The sequence below is a fragment of the Dicentrarchus labrax genome, unplaced genomic scaffold (assembly GCF_905237075.1).
Source record: "Dicentrarchus labrax unplaced genomic scaffold, dlabrax2021, whole genome shotgun sequence".
NCBI lineage: Eukaryota > Metazoa > Chordata > Actinopteri > Moronidae > Dicentrarchus > Dicentrarchus labrax.
The window spans coordinates 11,804,953-11,829,332 of NW_026136710.1; the positions used below are offsets into that span (position 1 = coordinate 11,804,953).

Here is a 24,380-nt window from a genome sequence, read left to right on the forward strand (position 1 = left end):
TATGCATATCTGTGTATATGTAGATGTGTGTTCATTGTGTGCATGTTTTTGTTTGCATGTCTGCATAGTGTGAAATCTCTCTTTGTGGATTGTGATATGCTGAGTGTGTCACCAGCAGTGTGTAGGAGATAATGGCAGCAGACAGAAGCTAATGTACAGTCCTATAAACAGTAATGGATCCTGTGGGGATACAGAGCTGATATGAAACTTGAAGGCCACTCTCATGGTATATTGCCTTTAATATGGCACTGTTGACACACTGCACAGCACATGATAGGCAAGAATGTTTAGAAGAACAGCAGGAATATGACATGACTATATTAAAAAGACATTAGAAAGATACGACCCAGGCGCTGGGAGATGCTCAGCTCTGAGCTGCAGCTCCCCTTGTCTCTATACATGGAAGATCATTTTTGGATTTTAATAGTTTTAGATTATTCCACTGTGGAGGAGATAGGATGTGGTGTCATGCTGATTTTATCAGGCTTCCCTCAAGAACTGTGTCATTAATCTGAGTGCACATTCTTTACTCCTCCAATTATTAACACAATGACAGACAAATAGACAAAAAAGAATGCCTCTGGTAAGAACATTCGTTTTCTGTGTTTCATGGAGGACACTAGGCTCTTCATAGTCTCAGTGAAAAAAAAAGTTATGATAATGTTTAGTGTAGTGAGGGACACTAGTACTCGCATGACCAGATAACACCATTAATCATTCTGTCGAGAATGTAGGGAGGCAGGGCTGGAGAGGGGGGATGGTTAGGAGAGGGGTTGGCGGAGGGGGCAGTGACAGTTTGGGAAGGTGATGTGAGCTGAACTACTAGCCTGTGGAGAAGTCCAACCCCCCCATTTCCATCTCCCCCCATATCACGCCATCTCCCCCTCTGTAGCTACCACTGTCTTTCTCTCTGTCACCTTCTTCTCTCTTACCAGCCATCCCCTCTATTTAGGCACTGTGTTTACCCCCTGATGTGTATCTCCTGGGCCTGACTGTCACTCACACTACTGAGTGAGTTTTAGACCACACATATCATGTGGAGATAGGATATATTAAATTTTCAGTGTATGTGTAACAATATATATGTGAGTACAGTAAACTGGCCTTATGGATCACTTACAAACTAAAATGTACTCATATAGCAATTTTAATCTTACAATAGAGCCAACAGCCCTGTATCTTTAAATGTTCATACCATAATGAAATAAGTATAAAACAAGACTACATGCTAATGGCACTATGAGTCTGTTCTGCCCAGTGTGTAACATTTAACAGGCTCTATTAGCAGAAATGGAATATCATATACATAGGTATGTTTTCATTACTGTATAATGACCTCTCATTGTTACCTTACAATGAGCCGTTTTTATCTACTTCAGTCTGGGCCAAAGTGGTGGACCGCGATTACCATCCTACAGACCCGCTAACATGCCTATAATTTGGGGGGTAAATGTGATTTTGATGATGCTGATTTTAGGTCACATCAGCCAGAATTATATATGTCTATCAATTTATTTGTATGAAGTAAGTTCACCTTGTAGATTCTGTGCTTTTTTAACTAATATGATCTGACAGTAAATGTCACTGTAGCAGCTCTTCATCGTAGCTGTCAAGTGAAAACCTTTCATGTTTTAAATTCAGTACAAGGATTACATGCTCTTTAATGGGATGAGAAAAACGTGCACACCCTTGATTCATGAAACCATTTCAAAACCGATTAGATAAATGCAAAAACACATGGTCATCAAACTAAAAATGACTAAAATCAAAAAAATACAACTGACTCTTCGCATGACGAGTTGTCTAAATAAAAAAAAAAATTTCTTTGGTAAAGCTGCTTTCAATGTGCACTGCATGTAGCTCACATGGGCCTAACCGCCGCCCCCCCCTATGATCTGTGGAATCCTGATATGAACTGGAAACAGCAGTGGTCATTCCTTAACACAACCGCAGGGATAATTGGTATTTTAGGAAAACATCCTTTGGTAGATTTTCAAACGTTCTGAAAGGTTCATCCCTGTATGTGCACTCTTTGATCTGTCAGCTTGATTTCCCTGTGAAGTTTCTTAGTGTATGTGTGTGTCTCCATTAGTGTGAGCTGTTGAATACATGCTCCTTGGTGGGCATGCATGTGCAGTATGCGTGTGTGTTTGCGTGTGCATTATTTCATGACTGAGGGCCATGTGTGTAGGAGTGTGTAACAGTGACATCAAGGGCTCGCTATAGACAGGAACCCCAGGGAGTTGCATCAGCATGGCAGCTAGACACGCCACTATCTGATGTGGTTGTCATGTCTAATTTAACTTTTGAACCAAGCCTGATTCATAGAATTAAAATGTTAAATGTACAGTACGGGAGTCATATTTGAAAAATTACAAGCATTTTTAAATATTTCTTTTTGCCTTTTTTTCTTCTTTCTTTTTATTTCTCCCTCTCTCTGTCTTTGTCTTGCTCTTGTGCTAGTGAGGCTTCTGTGTCAGTTGTGTTTTAAACACCTGCTTTGAGAACAGAGATCAGTCGCGTGGAAAAGCCCAACAGAAGCCTTCAAGGGCTACGGATCACAGGCAAAGTCAAATATTTGGGTATGGAACGGCGGGGAGGTGCACAGAAGAAATCTTTTCATCCCTCCTCCCCAGATGAGGATTTCTGCAGCTGTCAGAATGCATCTTAGGGTTTTGGGGAATGAGTCCCAGCAGGTGACAGGGTGAGATACATACATACACCAAAGAGGCTGATTACAATATCCCTCTGTTAGGCCAAACATTTTTGTCGTGAAGTGAAATATCACTGAATTTTAAGCTTCAGCTATGGTACTCCTCTCTGTATATCCCACCACAAGAATGTTTAGTTTGTATTTGCAAACATTTATCTCCTTTCTGTTAGTGCCAGAGAGAAGATAGACCATCACTATAACCTAATGTAAAGTATAGTTGAAAATAAATTGGATTGAAAAACCTCACTGGGAAAAAAACTCAAAATTATTAGAATAATATAAGTCTGTGAAGCCACAAACATGTCTCTGCTCATGTCTTTGAGTTCACTGATAAGACTACTGTAGACCTTAGTCTAAAACAGAGAATGTGAGTAGGAGAGTTTCAAAATGTCCACCTGAGGCTCTGGTAGATAATTTGGTAGAGTAGAAGCACTCCAATTTTCATTATAATACCGAGCGCAATTGCATTTAATGCAAAGAACTTTAAAAGCAGCACAGGTGGAAGATACAATAACTGAGAACTGAACATCACACTGTAGAAGAATAACAAGAATATCTTCTATTCAAGGCAGCACTTTTTATTGCACTTCAACCCTAGTGCTGGTGCCTGAAGTAGGAATCTTGAAGTCTTATTGATTGGTGAGAGTAAGAAACCATGTGAGATCGGTGCACTGGCAACAAAAATGAGGCAACCACTACTGTTGTGGTGAAGAGAGAGCAAATGGTTGTGAGCTTTAGGTAGTGACTCAAAAAGTTGAATGCAGATTCGAGAAGCCAAGATGTTGCATATGATCTCTGTCTCATATGCAGGTCCTGAGGTCCCGAGAACAGTTTTGGCTCGAGAAAGGCTAGAAACACAGAGGGCTTTTGTAACCAATAAAATTACATTAGAAAGAACTTGAGAACTAATCACTAGAACCATTTCCAAATGTACGGCCAATTGAATGGAGTGCAGCAGGATTTACAAGATCACTTTATCTCAGTTTTTTACCTCCCCGAACTTGACAAAGCTGAGCTTTTGCCAAAAGAGCACTTTGGGGATCTTTCAGGAAGAGCTGCATAGATATGCTGGGAAAAGGACATCGGGACTTGAAAAAGGGTGGATGGATGCATTTTACCTCTCATTACCAAAGCATATAATAAACGCTGACAAATAGAAGGTGTGAAAGAGAACAATCTGCATTGCTACCCCATGGAGGAAGCTCATTGCAGCTACTTGTATCTGCATTGTGGTTCAGTATGAAACCAGGATAATTGGCTGAGTTTCTTTATGTCTGTTGCCTGCTGTCATCTCTCTGCTCTAGTATTTTAGATATCTGCCACTGGGGAGTGTCAAAGAGATGAATGCAGTGGAGATGAGATGGGGCAGCTCACACTTTTTAGACTGTGGAGCTATCGCTATCTGTGGCTATTTATCTGCATTTCCCTGTGGGTGACAGGGAATGTGGCTGAGCTTGGCTCTGGCTGAGCTCCGTCCTTGGAAGTGGGTGAGCAACGGACAGGCTGGGAGTCAGACAGATGCCCTCAGCTTACCACAGATCATTAATGCATGAGGAAGATGGAGATGGGCAGTATCCTGTTCCACTGGAGAAAAGGTCACAGCCAGTGGAGACTGCAGAGGAAAGACAACATGAGTTGAGAATGCAGGAAGATGCAAAGGATAGAAGTAAGATAAGTAGAAGAGGGGGAGGATAGAAAATTGGTTGAAATACCATCAAGTGTTGATGGTATATCTTTGCACACTCATTTGTATGGATGCATAATTGTACTTACGTTCATGTATGTCATGGATATGGATCAGAATTTGACATTTGTATATGAGATAGTAACATTTCTGATTTGCTCTTTACTCTAAATCAATAACTATATTTACATGGACTGCAGTAACCAAATCAGCTTTTTTAAAGCTGTTTACATGGGTTGTTAATAGAACTACTTCATTCATATTCCCATTTACATGCTATGGAATTGAGCCAAATCGATAACGACAGATGGTTCCTCCACTCCAGTATTCAACCAAACCCTACATTTCTGTAGGGTTTGATTTGATTTGTTGTTTCGGTTTATCCTTGTACGTATCTTCATGCAAATTTTGCAAAAACACAATGCTTTGAGCAATTCTTTTTAAGGGTATACATGAGAGTAGATTTTGATGACAAAGCATCACAAAGACGATTCCCCTGGGAAGAAACGCCATAAACACACAGGGACTCAAGAGGGCTTTTAAATGATGAAAACAATGGAAAAGACACCGGGAGAGATTCTTCGGCATGCAATGTCGAGCCAGAACACCACAAGATGCAAGGTAAAGGTTCATGTCGTGATAGAGTGTTTACATTTCTAAATGCCATTCATGCTTAGGGAACAAAGTATACTCCAGTGATATAGTTCAGTTTCTTAAGGTTCGGGGACTTGCAAGAGGCCAAGATGCTCTGACTTTGCTCCAAAAACACTGGAACCTGCACTTTCTGTAATGCAATTTGGTCTGCAAGTACAGGTTAAGATACCATGATATTAAGCAATTTTACTGACAGAAGACATGCAACTGTTTTGATCAGCTGTGTGATACTTTGACATGCAAAATTGGTGGAGTGCCCCTTTAATATTGCAACCTCCACCTCTCTCCTCCTCTATCTCATGCTCCCTAGGAGAGTGACAGTGATGAACCATTTCATGATAGCAAACAGTTCCACACAATACACACAATATCCATTATTAAATTTTTCCAATTTTCCCCATCTCATTTAATTTTGCAAAGATGAGCATTTTGCGAATTTGTCTTGTGAGTGTGCACATTCCATATGAGACGCCGGAATCCGCTCTGTTCAAGCGTGGCTGTGTAAATGGCTGTTGTGGCTGGGAGGTCGCGATGTTGTGGCTGGCTGTGCCTGTCTCTCCACAGCCAGCCTCTGTGAGTCCATGGGGGGCCATAGCTTGCTTTCTCTTGCTGGACGGTAGAGGTAACGGGTGGGGGAGTGCAGAAGGACAGGGTGGATGGAGGGGAGGGGGGCACATACTTGCTCCTCATTGCCCCTGCATTATATGTGGTTGACCTATTTCAGCAGTGAGCAGCAGAGGAGGGGAGAGAGCTGGGAGGGGTACAAGGCAAAATCACAGGCTGACAGAAGTCCCCTGGTGAGTGGAGCTGGGTGTGTGATTCCCTAATGCAGTCACCACTCACGCAAAACAAACACACACACACACACACACACACACACACACACACACACACACATTTACTGCTCTCCACCCCACCAAGTGTTTCTGCCTCTTAACACATCCATTAATAGGTGTGAGGTCTGTGCATGCATGTGTGCATGTGCACGCATGTGAGGGAGTTTTTGTGTTTCTCTGTGTTGGACAATGAATCAACATGGCAATATTGTGTCTGTGCAGTATATGCATATATTGTAATCACCAACTTTGTCAAATTATATCGTATTGTAAAGTGAGAGACACTGTGTTTCCGATAACCACCATGTATATAAAGATGTTTGACAATGTAAAGTGCTACCACAAGCCACCAACAGTTTCAGTCACTGGGGAACGAACAACATTTTTCTAAAATGTACTATCTCATTTGATGTTTTGATGATGGTGGTGAAAAGCAAAAACAAGTTGGTCATATATTTCCCATGGGTGTCTCAACTTGGTTGAGAACTGAAGGCCATAGCAAATGACTCACAACATTCACATCATAATCACCAAACACTTTATTCAAGTTTTTCCTTTGACGCTCGTCTGTATGTCTGAATGTATTTGAGTCAGTGTTTCTTTGGCCCTAGTCACATGGGGATGATATAAAATACAAATATGACTGCACCCAAAATGCAGTGAGAATCTGATCACTCAGGCCTCTTTCTGAATTGGTTAGGAATGCATTGGACCACATACAGTACAAAGAACAGCTTCATCTTTGCAGTGTATTCACAGCAAGACAAAGCTCCCAAACACAAAAACAAAACTCTTTACCAGAGGCGAATTTCCATCTTGTTTCTTGTTTCTCCCTCTCTCTGTTGCTCTGATTTGTAACAGCATACTTTAGTTTTCAACTTTTTCTTTTGGTTTTGAGTGCCTTTTTCGGGTAATTTAAACCAGTATACAGATTTTCTGTCCACAGAAGAAAATAAAAATGTAAGCTGGGCAGCGGAATCTGATCCTAAGTGGTCACTCAAGATATATTTGAGATGCACTCTGGTTCCAGGTGTGAACTGCCATCTATCTCTGCCGGATATAGAGACCGTCCGGATATATCTGATGCTCTGATACCATGAACAGGGTGACAGTGACAGTATCTGTGTTTATGTGTGTGCATGCCTTCATATGTTCACTTTTATCAGTGTTTATTATACCATAAAGATGCAGCACAATCACTGTATATTTGTCCATACTGCTCTTTTCTGGAAGCTCCCATCCACATAACCATGCTTGGGAAACGAAGGCAGGCAGGGCAGTGATATCAGGAAGAAGCGGCCATTTGGCTTAGCGAGGATTGCAATCGATCATCCAAGCTGGATATGGTGTAGTGCACTGTACAAGAGCCAATGTGAATATGATACCCCATCCAATGTGTAATAGCAGCTATGTTGTCATTCCTCAGCAAGCCAATATTACAAGGGAAAGGAACCGTGTGAAATGGGCTGAGACAACAGCTTTTTTGTTGTTCCTGCTGTATAAGCCAGTATAACAAGCCTGATATGTTGATTTGCCAAATCCGGCACACATACAGTATTTTGGGCCACAGGACATGGACATGTGATGTTGTTGAGGGGTATCTGGTCTACAAAATGAAAAAGGGCAAATGAACCAAGTGCATGCAAACTCATTCCTCAAGTCTTTAGTTAGCAGCCACCACCCTACTGCAATTGTACAATTTCATACTGTAGACTATATGTGCATCAACGAGCATGTTGCAATTGACTTGAATGCTTACAAAGCTCTTTTTATGTTATGCATAAGCCCATTAAGCATCCTGGGACCCTTGAATAAACATGCAGAAAGAAAAAGTGGTATCAAAATGCAAGGGAAAATTGTACACCGCCATTCAGCGATTGTGAGGCAGCCATACACATTGTAATTCCTACTAAATTTCTGTCCACCCCTTCTCACTTCAGCTCAGCAAATGCGCCATATTTAGCAAAACACTAAAGTATCCTCATACAAGTATGTCCTCATAAGAAATATGTTGCAGTTACAAGGATGCAAGCCCAATGAGATTTATATTTGTATAATAATGTGAGATGAATATCAGTGTTCTGAGGATTGCGGATTTAATATGAAGAGCTGCATTCATTTGTTTTAATTCACAGGAAAATATGTCTGCAGCTAAACAAGCTTAGCTTACTACATGTGTACAAGTGTGATGACTCTTGCGCTTCACTGAATAAAAATAAGGTAAATGTATAAGCTTTTGTAGTAATATGGTAATAGCAATCATGATTAGAACCAACTGTCATGTCTGTAGTCTGAGTACAATAAAAAATACCACACACTGAATTAATAGAGCATTAACCGTAAAAGACCATCTGATTTTACAGGGACAGCTGTCAGAGTTTGCTGAGAAGTCTGTTGAGGAAATCTGATTTCTGATCAGCTGGTCAGGATTCTTTTGACAACGAGGCTTGTTAGAACTTACAGTAACGCCAGTCAGCCTCATCTGAGTTTTTGCTACAGTGAACCGCTACAGTATTCTCAACAGAAACGCTGTCATGTCAATTCAGAGCCCTATCCAATGCTCTCTACACAGTAAGTAAGGAATCAGCATGTTGTACAACGCAAGCTTGTGTAACAGTATTAAGATTTTAACAGCATTACAGCCATATCTAACACTTAAGCTGTTAGGCTCAAAACAGCATAATAAATTGCTGGAAAAGGGGATAGAGTTAGTGTTGTCTGTAGTGTCATATGCATGCATGTGTGTGTATGTGTGTGTGTGTGTGTGTGTGTGTGTGTGTGTGTGTGTGTGTGTGTGTGTGTGTGTGTGTGTGTGTGTGTGTGTGTGTGAGTGTGTGCATGTCATAACCCTCAGGGCCAGATATAGAGTCATGTCTATTAGCTGGCTATTGCGACTGGGGTCTTGTTTTTATTATCAGCACCATAACTGCGGTGTGTGTGTGTGCCCTTTAATATATCACCTCCTGTTCTCCCTCTGCTGATCCCGGGGCTAAGATTTATGATTCTGCATTACATCTGCCTTGTCACATTAATTCATCCATCACACACAGACACATGTACACACACGCAAAAACCCTTTCGCACACACACCCATAGTTACACCAAAGCCTGCATTAGGGCATAGACCCATGTTTGGTGTATTACAGCATACAGTAAATCCTGATCTCATGATCTTCTCATTTCCCATTCCATGTGAGGTCTTTAGTAGATGGCTGCAGGTACCTTTATTTGGCGATTGGGGACACAGAAGAGGACTCCACTCTAGAGCATTTAAAGAAAAATGAGAACTTCTTAAAGCGCTATTTCATGGTTTTGCATCTTGCATTTTAATTGACGAGATGGGCAAGAATGCGATTTAAGAAGTTGATGTGTGTACATAGGTTCTCTTAGTGTGTGTATGTGTGTGTGTGCATGTCAGGGGGAATAAGCAGGCAACCAGATTCAGTGACAGACATGGAGAATAGACTGTGCTCTGGGGACTGTGTCTCACACATTCTGACACACTTCTAGTCTGTAGTGTCCTTCAGATAAAGTGCTGCCAGGGATTTTTGTGTGAGGAGGGTTGGACATTTGAGTGCTTCAGGATATATGTGCATGAGGTGTGCTTGTGTGAAGTGTGTGTGCATATGTGGGGGTTGGTACATACTCTTCTGAATAATGTCATTCTTGTATTGAGAACACAGCACACTATGAAGGGATGACTGATAATTACCTTTTCTTGCTGTAATTTGGACTAACAGTTATTATCATCATCGTCCATAAATCTATGTGTTCATGTTCATGTGTTTGTCTCCTTTAGATTTGCCTTGGTGTGTGAAAATCGGTCATTTAAACACATAGGTTTCTGTCACTGCTGATGTCACTGCGTTGTGCAACAACATTCAGTGATGCTGGATGGCACATACAGCCACACAGCCATATAGCCTACACAATAAAGCCACATAATCAATCCAAACATGACAACAAATTCAGCTACAAGTCTGCAAGCAATGTGATTCCTGGCATTACTATAATAACCAGCAGACAGTGTACCATCGAGAACCCCTTGGCAGCGGTCAGGGCTTGTCTCTGCTGCAGAAGACAGACTGGTCTGAGTCTTATTTCTTTGCCGCAATCAAGACATACAAACAAACTTTGTTCAAAATATTCAACTTAACAACAAAAATGCATGTTCAGTAAGGCAGACTGGGCCAAAGGTGAGCCCTTAAAGAACCATGGGCCCAGGGCAGCCACACCCTCTGCACCACTTTAGCCCATTAGAGTAATGTTATCGAGTGTAAATATACAGTTGGATATACGCAATAGAAATATTCAAGCTGGGGTCTCAAACTGAAATTTGGGCCACTTCAATATCAAGAGAGTGCAATATTTAAAAAAAAACCATTATACTAAAAATATACAAAAACAAAAGATTTTTTTCATATCATCATTTTGTATCATCTTTGTTGTATAAACAACAAATTACAGCCGAAAAACCTGCTCTCTTCTTATAAACTGTCAACCTTAACAGTTATTTTGCTCCAAAGAAAATACATTTTGAAAACAAAACTGTGTTTTTATTTAAACTGTATATGAAGGGGTAGTTTAAATTGATATGAAACAAGGCATGAAATGGCTCCTAGGCTAGCAGTTTGAGATTCCTTATTTAAGCACTTTAAACTTCTACTTGTACACCTCTACAGCCTTACATAAGTAAGGCTGATGAGCAGATTAGCAGATTGTCTTTTCAGCAGTAATTTGACACAGCAAATTAATTAATATTGTTAATTTCCTTGGATATTTAGCCCTTCTCCAGTTTAATAAGTACTTGAAGTGGTGGTGAATGGCATGATGACTGGTGAGAGATTTAGAGTTTTTCAACACAGCTCTCACGCTAGACACAGGTGTGCTATTAAACGTAAAAGTAGAGTTTGTGTTTTACCATATAATTCCTTATCCTCGATTCTTCGTGGCACTTTCTCTCCCTTGAGATGTGGCGTCAAGATGTGCTTGATGAAAATGTGAGATGTTAAATTTGAGGGAACCTTTAACAGGCAGTGTCTTCTTTGGGACTTCTGTTACAGTATGATGTCAAGTTTAAACAAACATTGAAATATCCTGTCAAAATACATGAACACTTTGTAATTTTTTATACAAACACATCTTTACATTCACAATTCATTTTCTAGTTTATTCTTTTAGTATAATTGTGATGTAGTCTTTTGTAATCTTAGTTCTTCGATCCTGTGTTCCTACTGTCACCTTCTGCTTGTATGTTTTTCATTCTGATCCTTTGGCCTTTCACTGGTGGCAGAATGAGGCTGCCCGCTGCTCTCGGCCAATTAGCCAAAGTAGAGGCATCACATCAAGCTATTGGGCACAGTGAGGGGTCAGAGAGTGTGACACGTCTCTTCTGACAAGAACCGCTCCACTCCACAGCCCACCGGTCGGTATGGGGTAGGGTGATGGCCCTGTCTGGCTTTGGGCACCCAGGGGTGTGACATGTGACAAGTGAATGGGCATGCCAGTTTGTACTAAAAGGACCAGTCGTTATGACTGCAAGTGAAGTGAAGCAAGAGGCATCTGGATGCAATGGCTGCTTTAAAATTGTATTAAAGTGTTTGTGCATCAGTGAATGTGTGTTCGACAGGCAGTGGGTGGGCGGGGAGGCACAGGAGCATGACACATATTCATATTGACACCTGTCATTGAAGCCTTGAAGCATAAAGATAGCAAACACAAAACCTGCATGAAGTTAATTGGGCTTTTCTTTTGAGACTGTGTGTATGAAGCCCCTATTCTACCTCTTCGGAAGGTGTTAGGTTGGACCCACCCACTCCCTCCTTACACCAGTTTCCCCTGTCCTTTCTCTCCCCCGGACTCTATCCATAGAGCGATGTCTGTTCCGTACCGCACCGTAAATTAGTCCCGGGTGGTGACATGGTGCTTGCTGGGTAATTTGGACAATGGGGCGTTTGACAGCTCACCCATCACAGCTACAGCGCCCCAGGGAGCCACTACTCCTCCTGAGCTTTTCTCTCTCTTCTCGCGCTCTCCTCTCCTCCCTCGGTGCTGATGGAGTGACTCTCTAAGTAGCAGCATCATTCTCCAATCAACCACCAAAATGGCTTTTCATCCAGGAGGGAGCAAATGGGGAAGAGGGGAGGGTGGGATAATATACAGTGCAGACAGGACGTTGAAAAACCATAACTGCAGGAGAGTGAGCAGAAAAACACTTGCAGAGAAACAGAGATTGTGAGATTGTGATGCATGTGAGTAAGAGCGATAAAATAAAGAGATCCCAAAATGAGAATAAATAGATGAAATATTTTACTTGGTTTACTTAGATGCAATTTAAAAGCTTTCAATTAATGGCCACTTTACAACATATACAACTAACCAGCATACACACAAACACATTGTCTGTATAAAACAGTAAATGAAAGGAACTGAAAACAGCTAAATGCTTGTAATTGCCATGGATAATAACTTGTTTGTGCATCAAAGCAATGTGACCTTTGCTCGCCTGAGATGAAAGACCTTAATTCGTCTTTGCACATATATTTTAAATGTCTTGCTCTTGTACATTTAACCCAGTTGAACAGATAGTGTTGATTGCATTCCCAATTTGGCACTATTTGTGATCACCCATCTCATAGTCATATCTCTGTTAGTCATGGATTGAAGGTCACCTCTGGTTACCCTATTATGACTAGGACTCATTATTTATAATATAATTTTTAATTAAAAGAATGCAGATTAGTCAGTGAAAACTGAAAATCTGGTTTTAAAAATGCCTGTGTAAACACTCATTTTTCATGAACATATTTTTTTACTTAGATGGAATTTGGCACATTTTCTGCAACTCATTTCCATTTTCTACCAATGTTTCTCGTCTTTTTTGATAACTGTTTGTTTGTTTGCAAGAGGACCTTGATTACTGAGGCAGACAGTGCATTCTTGCCACAGGAAACACCAACATTTAGGTACTGTATGTTCTGACAGAAACTTAGTTTAAACTTATATTTTATGAAGTATTTGGGGGGTTAAAACTGGTTAAAGAAATATGAAAATCATGAGCCTTAATCATCATGATGCTTTGACCTTGGCTTACCTCGCGCTGTGATGTGACTGGACAGACAGTGGCCAAGGCCTAGCATGACCCTGGCAACCACCAGCTGCCTCCTGCCAGAGTGCAGCCAGAGAGGACCCAGTGAAGGTCAGGGATAACATGTAAACACCCCAAAAGAGAAAAACAGGAAGAGAGAGATGTTACTGTGGTCTGAAATTGATTACACAACTTAATGACTACTCTTACCATATGTTTTTCTTTATGTGAGATTCTCCTTCTTTCTGTCTATTTAATAACCTAAGGTCACTAGGGTCACAGGAAAATACAGGGCACTGTTTTATTCCATTTCTCAGTAGAGACATTTTAAATGCTTATCTCCAGGCTCACTAATCAGCACTACAACTGCTTTCTTCTCAGCTGTGTGTTTACACTTTACTGCAGTGGGCTAGATCAATTTGTGCGGATTCATTTTTCCAATGACATCCTATACTCTAGTAGATAAGACCCATGGATTGGGCCGCTATAATGCCCTGCTTGAATTATTCATTTGGTTTATTTGGCAGCTTTAGGGTCCATGGGCTCTCCCCTGGTCACTGTGATTCTGGCCTGCAGTGGAATGACCATGAGTGGTGAACTGATTGGGAGGTTACTGTGAAGCCACCTGACTTTTAACTTTAGGGAATGTCTGCTTGTTTTTCGTGACTTCTCCTCCCCTGCTGGGTTGTGTGATGGCAGGATTCCCTAGAGATGAAATATGAGTGTGCTTAGCACGCCCCAACAGAGAGGCTCAGATAAGGACAGGGTGAGGGAGGGGTCACTGGGCCCTAACAGTAATCAATAAATACCTGCTGCAGCCAAGCGTTAGATGGGGCCCCGCGGACAATGTGTGTAGACACATTAGTGTATATAAAGCACTTGGCTGGAAAGAGACATTAGAGTGGAAGGAAGCCTGTGTTCAGTTTTCCTGTTTCTCATGGAGCTTCTAAAAGATTTTGCTTTTAAAACAACAGCCCTACATATTGATTTAAACCACTGGATGTATGGGTCCAATACTAACAAGTATTGACTAAAGGAAGTCGTTACCATTGATTAATGATCACTCAATATAATGGGTAGGTGTGCTCAAAGGACATTTATAGGTAGATCTGATTGACAGTCTATTTACCCTGCTTCAATTGACATGACAACTGAGTGGTTTATTATTCTGCTTGACCACTCAGCTGCAAACCGCCTCTTGTCCTTCCCCATTGCAGCATAGCAAAAACATTGCCTAGTAAAACTCCCCGTTGTCTACCTATCTAGACCACTTACCGATCTCTGTCACTATGTGTAGCAGGAATGTATATATGAATGATGAGAAGGATGAGTGGAAAGAAAAGTGAAAGGGGGAAGGCAAGAGGGAAAGAGAGGAGGGTGAGGAGGACAAATAGGAATAAAACGGGAATGAAGAGATGAAGAGAGATTTATGCCAGTGTTCATCCTTGTTCAGCTTGACTCTCCCCTGATTGAAGGGAAACATTGGCTCCACTGATACAGTGCTTTCCTTGGGACAATAAATCTGTGTGAGTAGAGATAAAATAGAGAGAGCTTATCTTGCACAGTGGTGTCAGAGCCCAACGTTCAAAAGCTGTTATCGCAGACACTCACATACAATATATGATATAAGAAATACAGTCCTACAAATATTCAGCATATGTGTACAGTACAGGAAAACAGGTGATATATTTACTATAGTGCTGTATATACATAGAGGGCATAGTGTATAATCTCTATGTCTATTTGAGAATGCATTTTATATTTATCAGCATCACATATGACTGTCTCTATCTCTGTTAACCTCTAATTGTTGCTTTGCTACTGTTAAATGTTAAAACATTGATATTTGCCATATACCTTTATAGATACTGTCATAAATAAGCCAACCACAGTTGAGAAAAAGATAAATCATACATTTAAGAATGTTAAAAGCAGTGCTTAAATTAAACAAACTATTGCTTGGGCTCAACCTCTGTCCTTTTAATGACAAATGCTTTTCAAATCAAGTTTTGATTTTTTAGGGTATGCAAAGTTTTTCTTGGTGCATTTATGTATCAATCAATGCAAAATATTTATGCAGAGCTCAATCTGCAAAATGTTCACTGACAACATATGACATATGTATATGATATTGACTACAATACAATATCAGTTTATTGGAGCTAAACTGGGATTTTTATTCTTCAGGGTCATGAGACAGGACACTTCAACACCAATGTCAGTAAAACATATCTTACACTATGCCTTCAATGTGAAAAGTTGCAGAAATAGCTTCATAAGCAAGATATAATGCTTTATACTTGGATAGATTTGAAGGATTATTCCCCTGTGATGTGGATGGGGGCCCTATCTCCAGTGTAACATAGATGGACTCACATTGTTGGTGACTCAGTACATAATAATCTTGTGTGTGCTCTGCATTGGAATGCTATTTCTGCTCACTCTAGAGAAATCTACAGAAATCCTTCTAGGTCTTGAGATGACAAATTTCCAGAGTATCTTTCATGGAAAATTGACTTTGGCTCCTGTTTATAATTTAAATGTCAACATGTAAAATTTCCAGGGGGAATAGTGAAAATGCGATAGAGGAATAGCTTAAGCCTAGGACGAAGTCATCGCAGCCTGGACACTGACTGGTGTCTCATATGTTATGGATGTTCTGTCATCAGTTTTCACTTTTCTCAGCACAATAGACCTCATTACTGTGTCTAACGTATTGATGGTCCAGTAATAGTGGTATGCTGATTGCAGAAATGAGGAGTAATAATGTTTCAGGAGATATTGCAGTAGCTCATTTTAAGGTATAATTAAACTGCATTTGGATGATGCTGGATGATTCTTTCTATAGCAATCCAGAGCTCATTTCTAATGGAAACTATGGATGTAAGCGAGTCATTATGCCCCCGTTGTGTCTAAGATTCTGTGAAATGATGGTCACCCAGACAACATTAAAGGAAAATACTGTCAATATAAACTTGTAGAAGAAATGAGAAGCATAGGAAACAAGGAGACTAAGAGACTTTGGTTAATTGGACAGGTCATTCAGGTCTTGGCGAGCTGTTTACCACATACTGAGCAAACCAAACCCTGCCACAAGGTGCACACTCTAACCTCTGTTGTATCTGGTGTGGGTGTTGCGCACTTCTTTATGTAACAGTTTATGTATTTATGTAACACAGATACTCTTTTTTTAGCTCAAGATGTGCCTCTTTGTGTGCACATTCCTTTTAGAACTTGGTTCATGTCTTATCTCCGAGAATGTGCTTTAATGTGTAGCTGTGCCAGTGTTATGGTTTGACTTTGTCCAAAATGTAATCTCTTAAAATTGCTCCACTCCCACAGTTATTGGAGTTGACTCAAGCTAAAGAGGGGCTGTCTGCCAAGACCCTCTCATACCTCTCTTCACTCCCACTTGCTGGGCTTGGATTTGGTTGATTCATTCTTACCCTTTTTCAAATTTCTTTTTTGCAGACCATTTTGCCCTCTACCTGATGAATTCATTGACAATGCAGGAAATCAAATTTCATCCATTTATTACCTTTATTTTGAGGGCAATATGCAGCTAATTTATCTTCAAAACATTTTGTAGTTAGGATGTGGAACTGATATAAAATTCAACTAATATTCAATTGGAGTCTTAAAATATTCACTAATAAGACTTACAATATGAATTAGGAAAACTCACCCAATTACAGAGCAAAATACAATTTGAATAAAAGTGCTGCGAGGACATATTTCATTAAATTTTAAACACTCAATATGGAGGCAATTTCTGATTAAAATCAAGCCACAGAATTACAACTGCTTGGCAAAATCCATATTGCATATCAAACAGTGGAGGCATGCCGTAATAATGTTCCTGTTAAAGGGATATGACATAAAAAGTAGAGGGGAAAGTATTTCATAATGTATAGATGTATGGTAATAAGTTCTGTACTTGTTGAATATTAGGTTTGTGATTATACACACTGTAGCTGTGTGTAAGCTTGCATCATCTTCAACATGGTGATGCCGAAACCTCTAAACTATTTTACTATCATGAAGTGATTTCTCATTGCTTATGAATGGAAGCAGGGGGGTGGGAGCCAGAAAAGTAGGGTTTCTCTTTGAGCTTCTTGTTGCTCTCAGTATTCTGTTCACCAGGGAGAGAGGAGGGAGGGGCTGGGGTGTTGGGTTTTGGGGGGGGAGAAGTATGATTGGTAAGAGTCAGGGTCTTTCATTTTGTCATGTGGTGTCTTTTTTCATTTCTGGGCTGATTTTTCACTGGAGGGCTAGTTCCATTCACTTGAATTTATTATTTCTCGCACTGAGGAAGTTGATGAATTCGAATATCTGTGAGCGTGTTTGTGTGTGCCTCTGCGCGCATTAATGCTTGCGCGGGTGTATGTGTGAGGATATGAGGCGAGCGTCTGTGTGTGTGTGTGTGTGTGTGTGTGTGTGTGTGTGTGTGTGTGTGTGTGTGTGTGTGTGTGTGTGTGAAAGGAGCGACGCTTTCATGGCTGTTTCAGATCTCTCTACCTCACAGTTCGACAGAGCGAGGGAGCCAGGAGGGAGAGAGAGATGGAGAGATAATGGGAATGGAGGGTGAAAGAAGGCTAACACAATCTTTAATGAGTTTCCTTCGCTCTCTTTGCCTGTTTCTGGGTCAGGGTCCCCTGGCTGAGGATGTGGGTGGACTGAGGACTATGGAGCAAAAAAGAACAGACTAAGCCAAGGTCTGCTAAAATAGACTTCTCCATTAAAGAGTCATCACCTACATAAAGACATAAGATGAAGAGCTCGACCATGTTTCAAAGTGTTTTTCCTGTTTAGACAGCAAAAGATGAAAGTTGATCAAAACAGCTAATGATCTTGTTCCAGCGCTTCCTTGCACCCACATAAACACAAACTGTGTAAGGAAGCGGTTACTCTTAAAAGTCAGAGGTCACTTGAGGCTTCATTGCCTCTACTCAATTAGCAACAGATTAAAAGCCAAGGAAGGAGTAAAGCAAGTTGGAACTTTTTCTGATGAAAAGGAGTCACGCACTCACATACTAAAGAGCATTACCCAGTATCATACACACACAAACACTTTCATAAGTACACAGACAAACCCCTCCTCCACCTGTGGTGAGGATCTCTTTGGTCATTTTCTGATTGGCTACCCCTGCCCTTTCATTTCCTAGCAATCAACTTCAATCTGTGGCAGGTATGGAGGGAGAGATAACATTAGAGAGAAATCGTGGGGAGATATCTGCTCAGCCGAGACATTATTTAGTGCTCCCGAAGCATCGAGGAGGCAACCTCTGTCAGACAACAAGGCTCCAGCATGTCCACACAGGACAGGGAGGCGGGTAGATAGAAGGACATGGAAGAATTACTGATGGGCTGATAAACTCTTTTGTTATCCGAACAGTCTGCCTTCCTGTTTCTGTCCTCCTGTGCTATGTTTCTGTCTGTCTGCCCAACTCCATTTCGATGTCTCAATCTTATGTCTGTCTGGCTGAGTTACTTTCAGGCTCTACTTTGAGTCTCTCTCTGTTCTCCTTCCCTCTCTCCCTCACCTTCTGTTTCCCACTGTATCTCTGTCTCTATTACTCTGCCTTCTTTCTTTCACACTTGTGAATAATTGATGTCTACCGGTTCGATGGTAAGAATAGAACAGTTCTGGAGGTGACAAATGGGGTGGCGAATAGGCTTCATCCTCCCCCCTTCAAAGAGTTAGAAAGTTAGCCGTGCTCGCTCGTGGATGTGTACGCCCATATATTTGTGTGCTTGCAATGTTTTGTGAGCATTTGTTCGTGTTTGTGCACGATGACACATACACATGCAGTTGTGTGTATGTGATTTAAGACAGAGAGATGAAAGGGAGTTGTAATTACAGGGAAGCGTATCTGTCTGCTGCAGAAGTATCCGAGGAATGGCACAAACTGGGCCAAAAGCCTGAGGTCATTAGATCTGCTGCATGTGTGTGTGCATGTGTGCATGTATCTGTAAGCTAGTGTGTGTGTGTGAGAAAGAGAGAAAGAGAGAGACAAAAGCAAAGAGGAAGAGAGAGAGCAAGAGAGAAAATGGGAGACACAGAGAGATCAGCTTATAACTTCAGTTCCTCAGAGTCAACCTCTGAACTCTGCTTCTCATTATTGGCTCTGCCTCTCTCATTTCTCAGCAGTAGCTGGTTGTGGTTAGACCAAGCACGGTCCAGTTTCTGTAAATCCATGCAGCCTTATTGCCTGAGAGGAATCCCAGAATTTCCTGCGCTCTAAAATACACTTGTGTAAACATTCCAAAATATCAAATGATAGGGATTTCACTGTGTGCTGTGCGAATGGATAATCCCATGCAAAGACTGTGGTTATAATACACTGTCCCACTGTCTCTTGTCTGCTTTTTTCTCTCTCCCAACCCATCCTTTCTCTCTCTTTCTCTGTCTTTCTGGGGCTTTCTGCCTCTGTTCTCAACTTCTCCCTTCATCTTTCCTTTCTACTCTTCCTATGTCCTTCCCTCCATCTTGTTGCCATCTCTCTCTTCACAGTTGACGATGACTTCATTGGTCTCGGTGATTTGCCGGAAACCTTCCCTTCAGATCCCCCTGAGCCGCTGCCTGTGTTTTTGATGGAACCAGAGGAGGCCTACATCGTCAAGAACAAGCCGGTCAACCTGTACTGCAAGGCCACTCCGGCCACTCAGATTTACTTCAAGTGCAACAGCGAGTGGGTTCACCAGAAGGAGCACACTGTGGAGGAGCGGGTTGACGAGAACTCTGGTCAGTAAACAGATCAGCTACATACACCTTCAAGTGTGCAAAAATGATGTTCATATATATAAATTTGCATTTGCAAATGCATAGGAGGCATTGCTGAATAGATTGTGCTTTCAGTCAAACTACCAAGGAATAATTCAACTTGAACAAATGTAGACACCGTTTTTTTACTGAATGTATTTTATTTGTGTTCCCCACAAAATTCACTCCTGACTGACACAATTAATGTTTTTATGGTTATGTTTTAGAAACTCAAAGCAGTTGATTAAGGATTAGCCTAGTGAAAGATTGTTGTATTGGTTCAGGGGTGTAGTGGTAAATACAATACATTGTTTCCCCTGATTGATTGATTGATACACTTTATCTGAAAATAACTCTCAGCCTCATTTCAAAGTTGTGGATAAATTTAGTTTACTTGGGTTTACCTCCACTATGCCCTTGTGTTGTTTAATATTGAGAAAGTCAAAGTTAACTTGAAGCATGACACAAGATGCATTAATTTATTTAACCAAAACCAAGATTGTTCCTTAGCAAAGTGCTTTAGTAGCCTAAACCTAAGAACATGTTGGATGCAAAATCTTGTGCTTTTATGCCCAAACATTTACCCTGACTTCCACCTAATGACTTCTGTGTGGTATAAGAAGATCACACTTCCTGGACTGGCAAAAATGTTCCCAGACATCATAATTCAGATAGCAAATTAGTAGCATAATTATATTTTGTAGGTGGTAGGGTTGATCAAAACATACATGTGCTCCCAAAAAAGTGGCTCAAGCCAGTTTATTTGATCAAGCAGTCATCTGGAGAAAAGGCTGGACTAAGAACGTCTCAATAAGACATCCTTTCTTTTTGCATATAGCATCACCGCTTTTGTGGTGTGTGTGCCTCGTGTGTGCAGGTGTGTGTTAATGTACATGGTTGTAAGCATCTAGAGGAAGTAAAGGGTAGTGAAGCTCCAGCAGGGTTGTTTTCAACAGAATTCAGCCCCCAAAGGCACCAGAGCCATTACACACAACAGCCCAGCACTGATTGGCTGCATTCAGCTGCTGTATTGGAAATTGAGTTCTTTCTGTCGCCCACAGGTACCAATCACATTGCATTTACTCTTTTCCTCCCGCTGTTTTGCCAAACACACACAGACACACTGACAGCTGCTCCTTCACTTAAATGTGGATGTTTAGGCACGCACTTACATACACCCAGCATTCTCTTGCATTTTGTATCTGTGGCATATAATAAAAATGCCTCCCAAGTCCTGTTTCACTGAACTAACTAAACTAACTAAAAACAAAAAACACAGTAGTGTTGCAGCACAGGTACAAGATACAGAAGCATATAAAAAAGGTTGTTGCAGCCAGCACAAATATAAAAGGAGCATTGGAAAAAAAAGAAAAAACTGAATCCCAACCTGAAATCCTTTTATTTTGACCTTGTGTACTTTAGGAAGAATACACAGATCTGAGGATGTGTTTCATGGTTATGATTATGACAAAGAAGAGGTTGAAGGTAGCAGTGGCTCTTGGCCTCTGTGTCAGTGGGTTTTGTGCTAAAAGCATCAACATGGAAAACAACCCACACATCATACACTCTCCACAGCCATATCCACAGGCTATTTACTGCACAGATTCATTCATTTATGCTCCTGCAACCCCCCCCCCACACACACACACACACGCAGAGCACACACAGCTTCTCTCAACCCACTCCATTGCTCTCTGATTTCCCCAGATTGACAGAAAAGGAGCACCGACAGAAACTGGCCCGCCTGGTCAATACCACTGATAGTGTAGCCTAAAGAAATTGGATCTCTCCCTCCTACCTTCCTCTCTTCCTAGTACTCGTGTGTTTCTCTTTTTCTCTCGTCCTGTCTCTATGTCTTACTTTTATGTAGCCGAGAACTTATGATCTCATGGAAATAAGACAAAATAAGAGATAATGAGTTTGAGGGAGTGAGGGAGTGAGGGCAGAAACTGCAAATGATATTTAGGCTACAGGCTGCATCCATTGCATCTTTATCCAGATGTTTGACACACTGGTATGACAACTAAAGTGCTGTCCACTGTACATACATATACAGGAACAACAATGTAGAGCTGTTGGTTTGTGTGTATTATGTGTGTGTGGCACTTGAAATGGAGTAGTGGTCTTAAAAGGCTTGACAACAGTAGGGTGGAGTGATTTATTTTTACATTTTTACACAGTATTTTCGTCAAGAGTCAAATACAGTGGCAATAAAAAGTATTCAGTATTAACTCACTGAATCAAAGTACTTTTTATGTGGCTTTTTCAACTGAAAAAGACCCTTTAATTTCAAAGTGAAAACAGATTTCTACGAAGTGATATGTTTATATATGGAAGTTTAGTGAGTCAGTATTGTGTCCACATATGCAAAGCATCTACTAAATACTGACTTCAAGGGGGTAAATACTTATCCAAACAAGTAAATTGTGTTTTATATTTGTAATTAATTCATTCATTAATTAATTAACACTTTATAGAGATCTGTTTTCACTTTAAATGGTCTTTTTCTGTTGATCACTATCAGAGAAGCCACATCAAATCTAGCTTGATTCAAGGCTGTAACATAACACATTAAAACATGGATATTTTCAAAGGGGGTGAATGCTTTTTATGGTCACTGTATGACTCAAATAGCAGTAATTTTTAAGATGTTTGCGTCATAAAAACAACTACCTGCTAAAAGTACAATTTGTGCAACATTAGTTGCCATGTAATTAGCAATATGGGGCTTGATTCACTGATGACCTTTCCCTGCACAATATTTTTTGCAGCATGAAAGAACTCACCTGCAGTTCTCGGCTTTTCAGACCTCACACAAGTATATGTTCTATCCAAAGGCTTTTTAATCCAGTGGATGTGACACACAGTGAGGCCACGTGGAACACATGTGAAACAAAACCCCCACAAAAGTACATACAATACACAAAACTGATTACCTTCTCAAGTTGTGTAATTGGAAATGATTGTTTTCTAAGGAACAGGTGATTACATGTAGAAAATAATAGACTGTTTGATTGCATGTGATTATCCTAAGAGCTGCAGCCAGTTAACACAATAAATCAGCAGAGAAAATATATTCTTTTCTGAACAGAAACAACGAAAGTTGGCAGGATGGATTGTCATTGCACCTGTATAAAAGAGTTGCTGCTTTGTTGTTGAAGTCCAGCTGGGGAACAGTAGGGAAGTTTCATCTGTGTGAGCATGTGACTATGAATCACTCATAATGTGGAGACACATGAAAATAAGTCAGATTCAAATCACATGTGCAAAATGTTACTAAGCAGGAGGCAAGAATGAAAAAGTGGTGTGAAGGAACAAAGCGTCATGACAATTTTTACAAATAGCCTTCTCCACAGTGATGATTTGTCTTTTGATGCTCAGCCTGCCATCACCTGAACACTGTAGCTTTTACCTCCAAGGGCAGGTTATAGTCTGCTGTGAGCATTGATCTGAGCAAATGAGCAGCAAATTAATTGTAAGTAGGCATAGCTAGTGTAATATACACTGGAGACAGCTTGTCACTCTCTATGAGATAGGAGTTAGAAGATCAAACGGGAGTGCTCTTCATCTGGCCAGATAATCAGAGCACTTACCCTCTCCTTCCTCCTTCAGTTCTCCTTCGATGACCAATGCCTTCTCTTCTGCTTGACTGGGCTGATCAATAATGTTAGCCAGTGCTAATACTAAGGAGCTAGGCTAGCTCACTTTAATGACCACATTAATAATGAATCATCTCCAATGAGGCGCCCTACTTCAGCCAGCTATTAATGGGACCTTTTGTAGAATCATTTCTACTCCTAATGGCCACATTGACGGGTGTGAAGTAGCCCCTCATTGCTGGTCTTGACATGGGCCACACTTGCTTTTCCCCTCTTGATTGCAAATTGAGAGTGGAAGTCTGTGTCTGTTTTGTTTCGTTGTTGCCATTGTAATGCTATACAGTGTGCTAAGAGCTGCTAGCTGAGCAAACATATGAAGTCACTGAATGAGGTCAGCAGGCTCAGTTCAGAGCCCTGTTCTTCTGCTAGAGTGATCCTTCTGATGTGTTTCAAGAGCAACACATCAGTGAAAGTTTAATCCTGCTTTAGTAATAGCAATGAAGTCATGGAGTAGTCCTTCTAAGGAGTCGTCATCATCACTTTAAGTTATCTTTTGGTGCAGAGGGCTTATTCTAACAATGTCAGACAGATAATTCACCACTATAGAACATTTTTCACAAACAGTCTGGAGCACAGACAGAAAAAAAAATTAACCGATTCTGGCACGTGTTTTACACCTTCGGAGAATTCATATCTGCTTACTTATTGTTTCCACTATTGATTTTGCCTCTGCTACTCAGTGTGTGATGTTCTCACATCCATCACATCCATCCTTGAAATTCTCAATACACATCCTTTCAGTGGAATACACAGTACAGACAACCACAGACACACACCCCTCGACTCATGCATGCATGTGGAGACACACTTACACGCAGAAGCATAATGCACACACAACAGACGCGGCTGTTCGTCTGCCTGTCGGCACACTGTGTAAATTTTACATGAGAGCAAAGCTGGTGTGTGGGATGTCACTGTGCTTGGTGTGTGTGCCAGAGCAAGGAGGCTGTGTGAATGCACTGAACCTGAAGTAAAATGGCATGT

General features: G+C 40.9%; 1 protein-coding gene across 3 annotated transcripts in view; it reads left to right on the top strand.

The window, feature by feature from the left end:
• The window catches only part of unc5cb (unc-5 netrin receptor Cb), a 109,228-nt gene that overhangs the window by 41,713 nt on the left and 43,135 nt on the right, over window positions 1–24,380 (top strand). For all 3 annotated transcript variants that reach the window (XM_051412770.1, XM_051412771.1, XM_051412772.1), the window contains exon 2: window positions 19,489–19,719. In XM_051412770.1, the coding sequence (XP_051268730.1) occupies window positions 19,489–19,719 (231 nt within the window). The remainder of the gene's footprint in view (window positions 1–19,488; window positions 19,720–24,380) is intronic.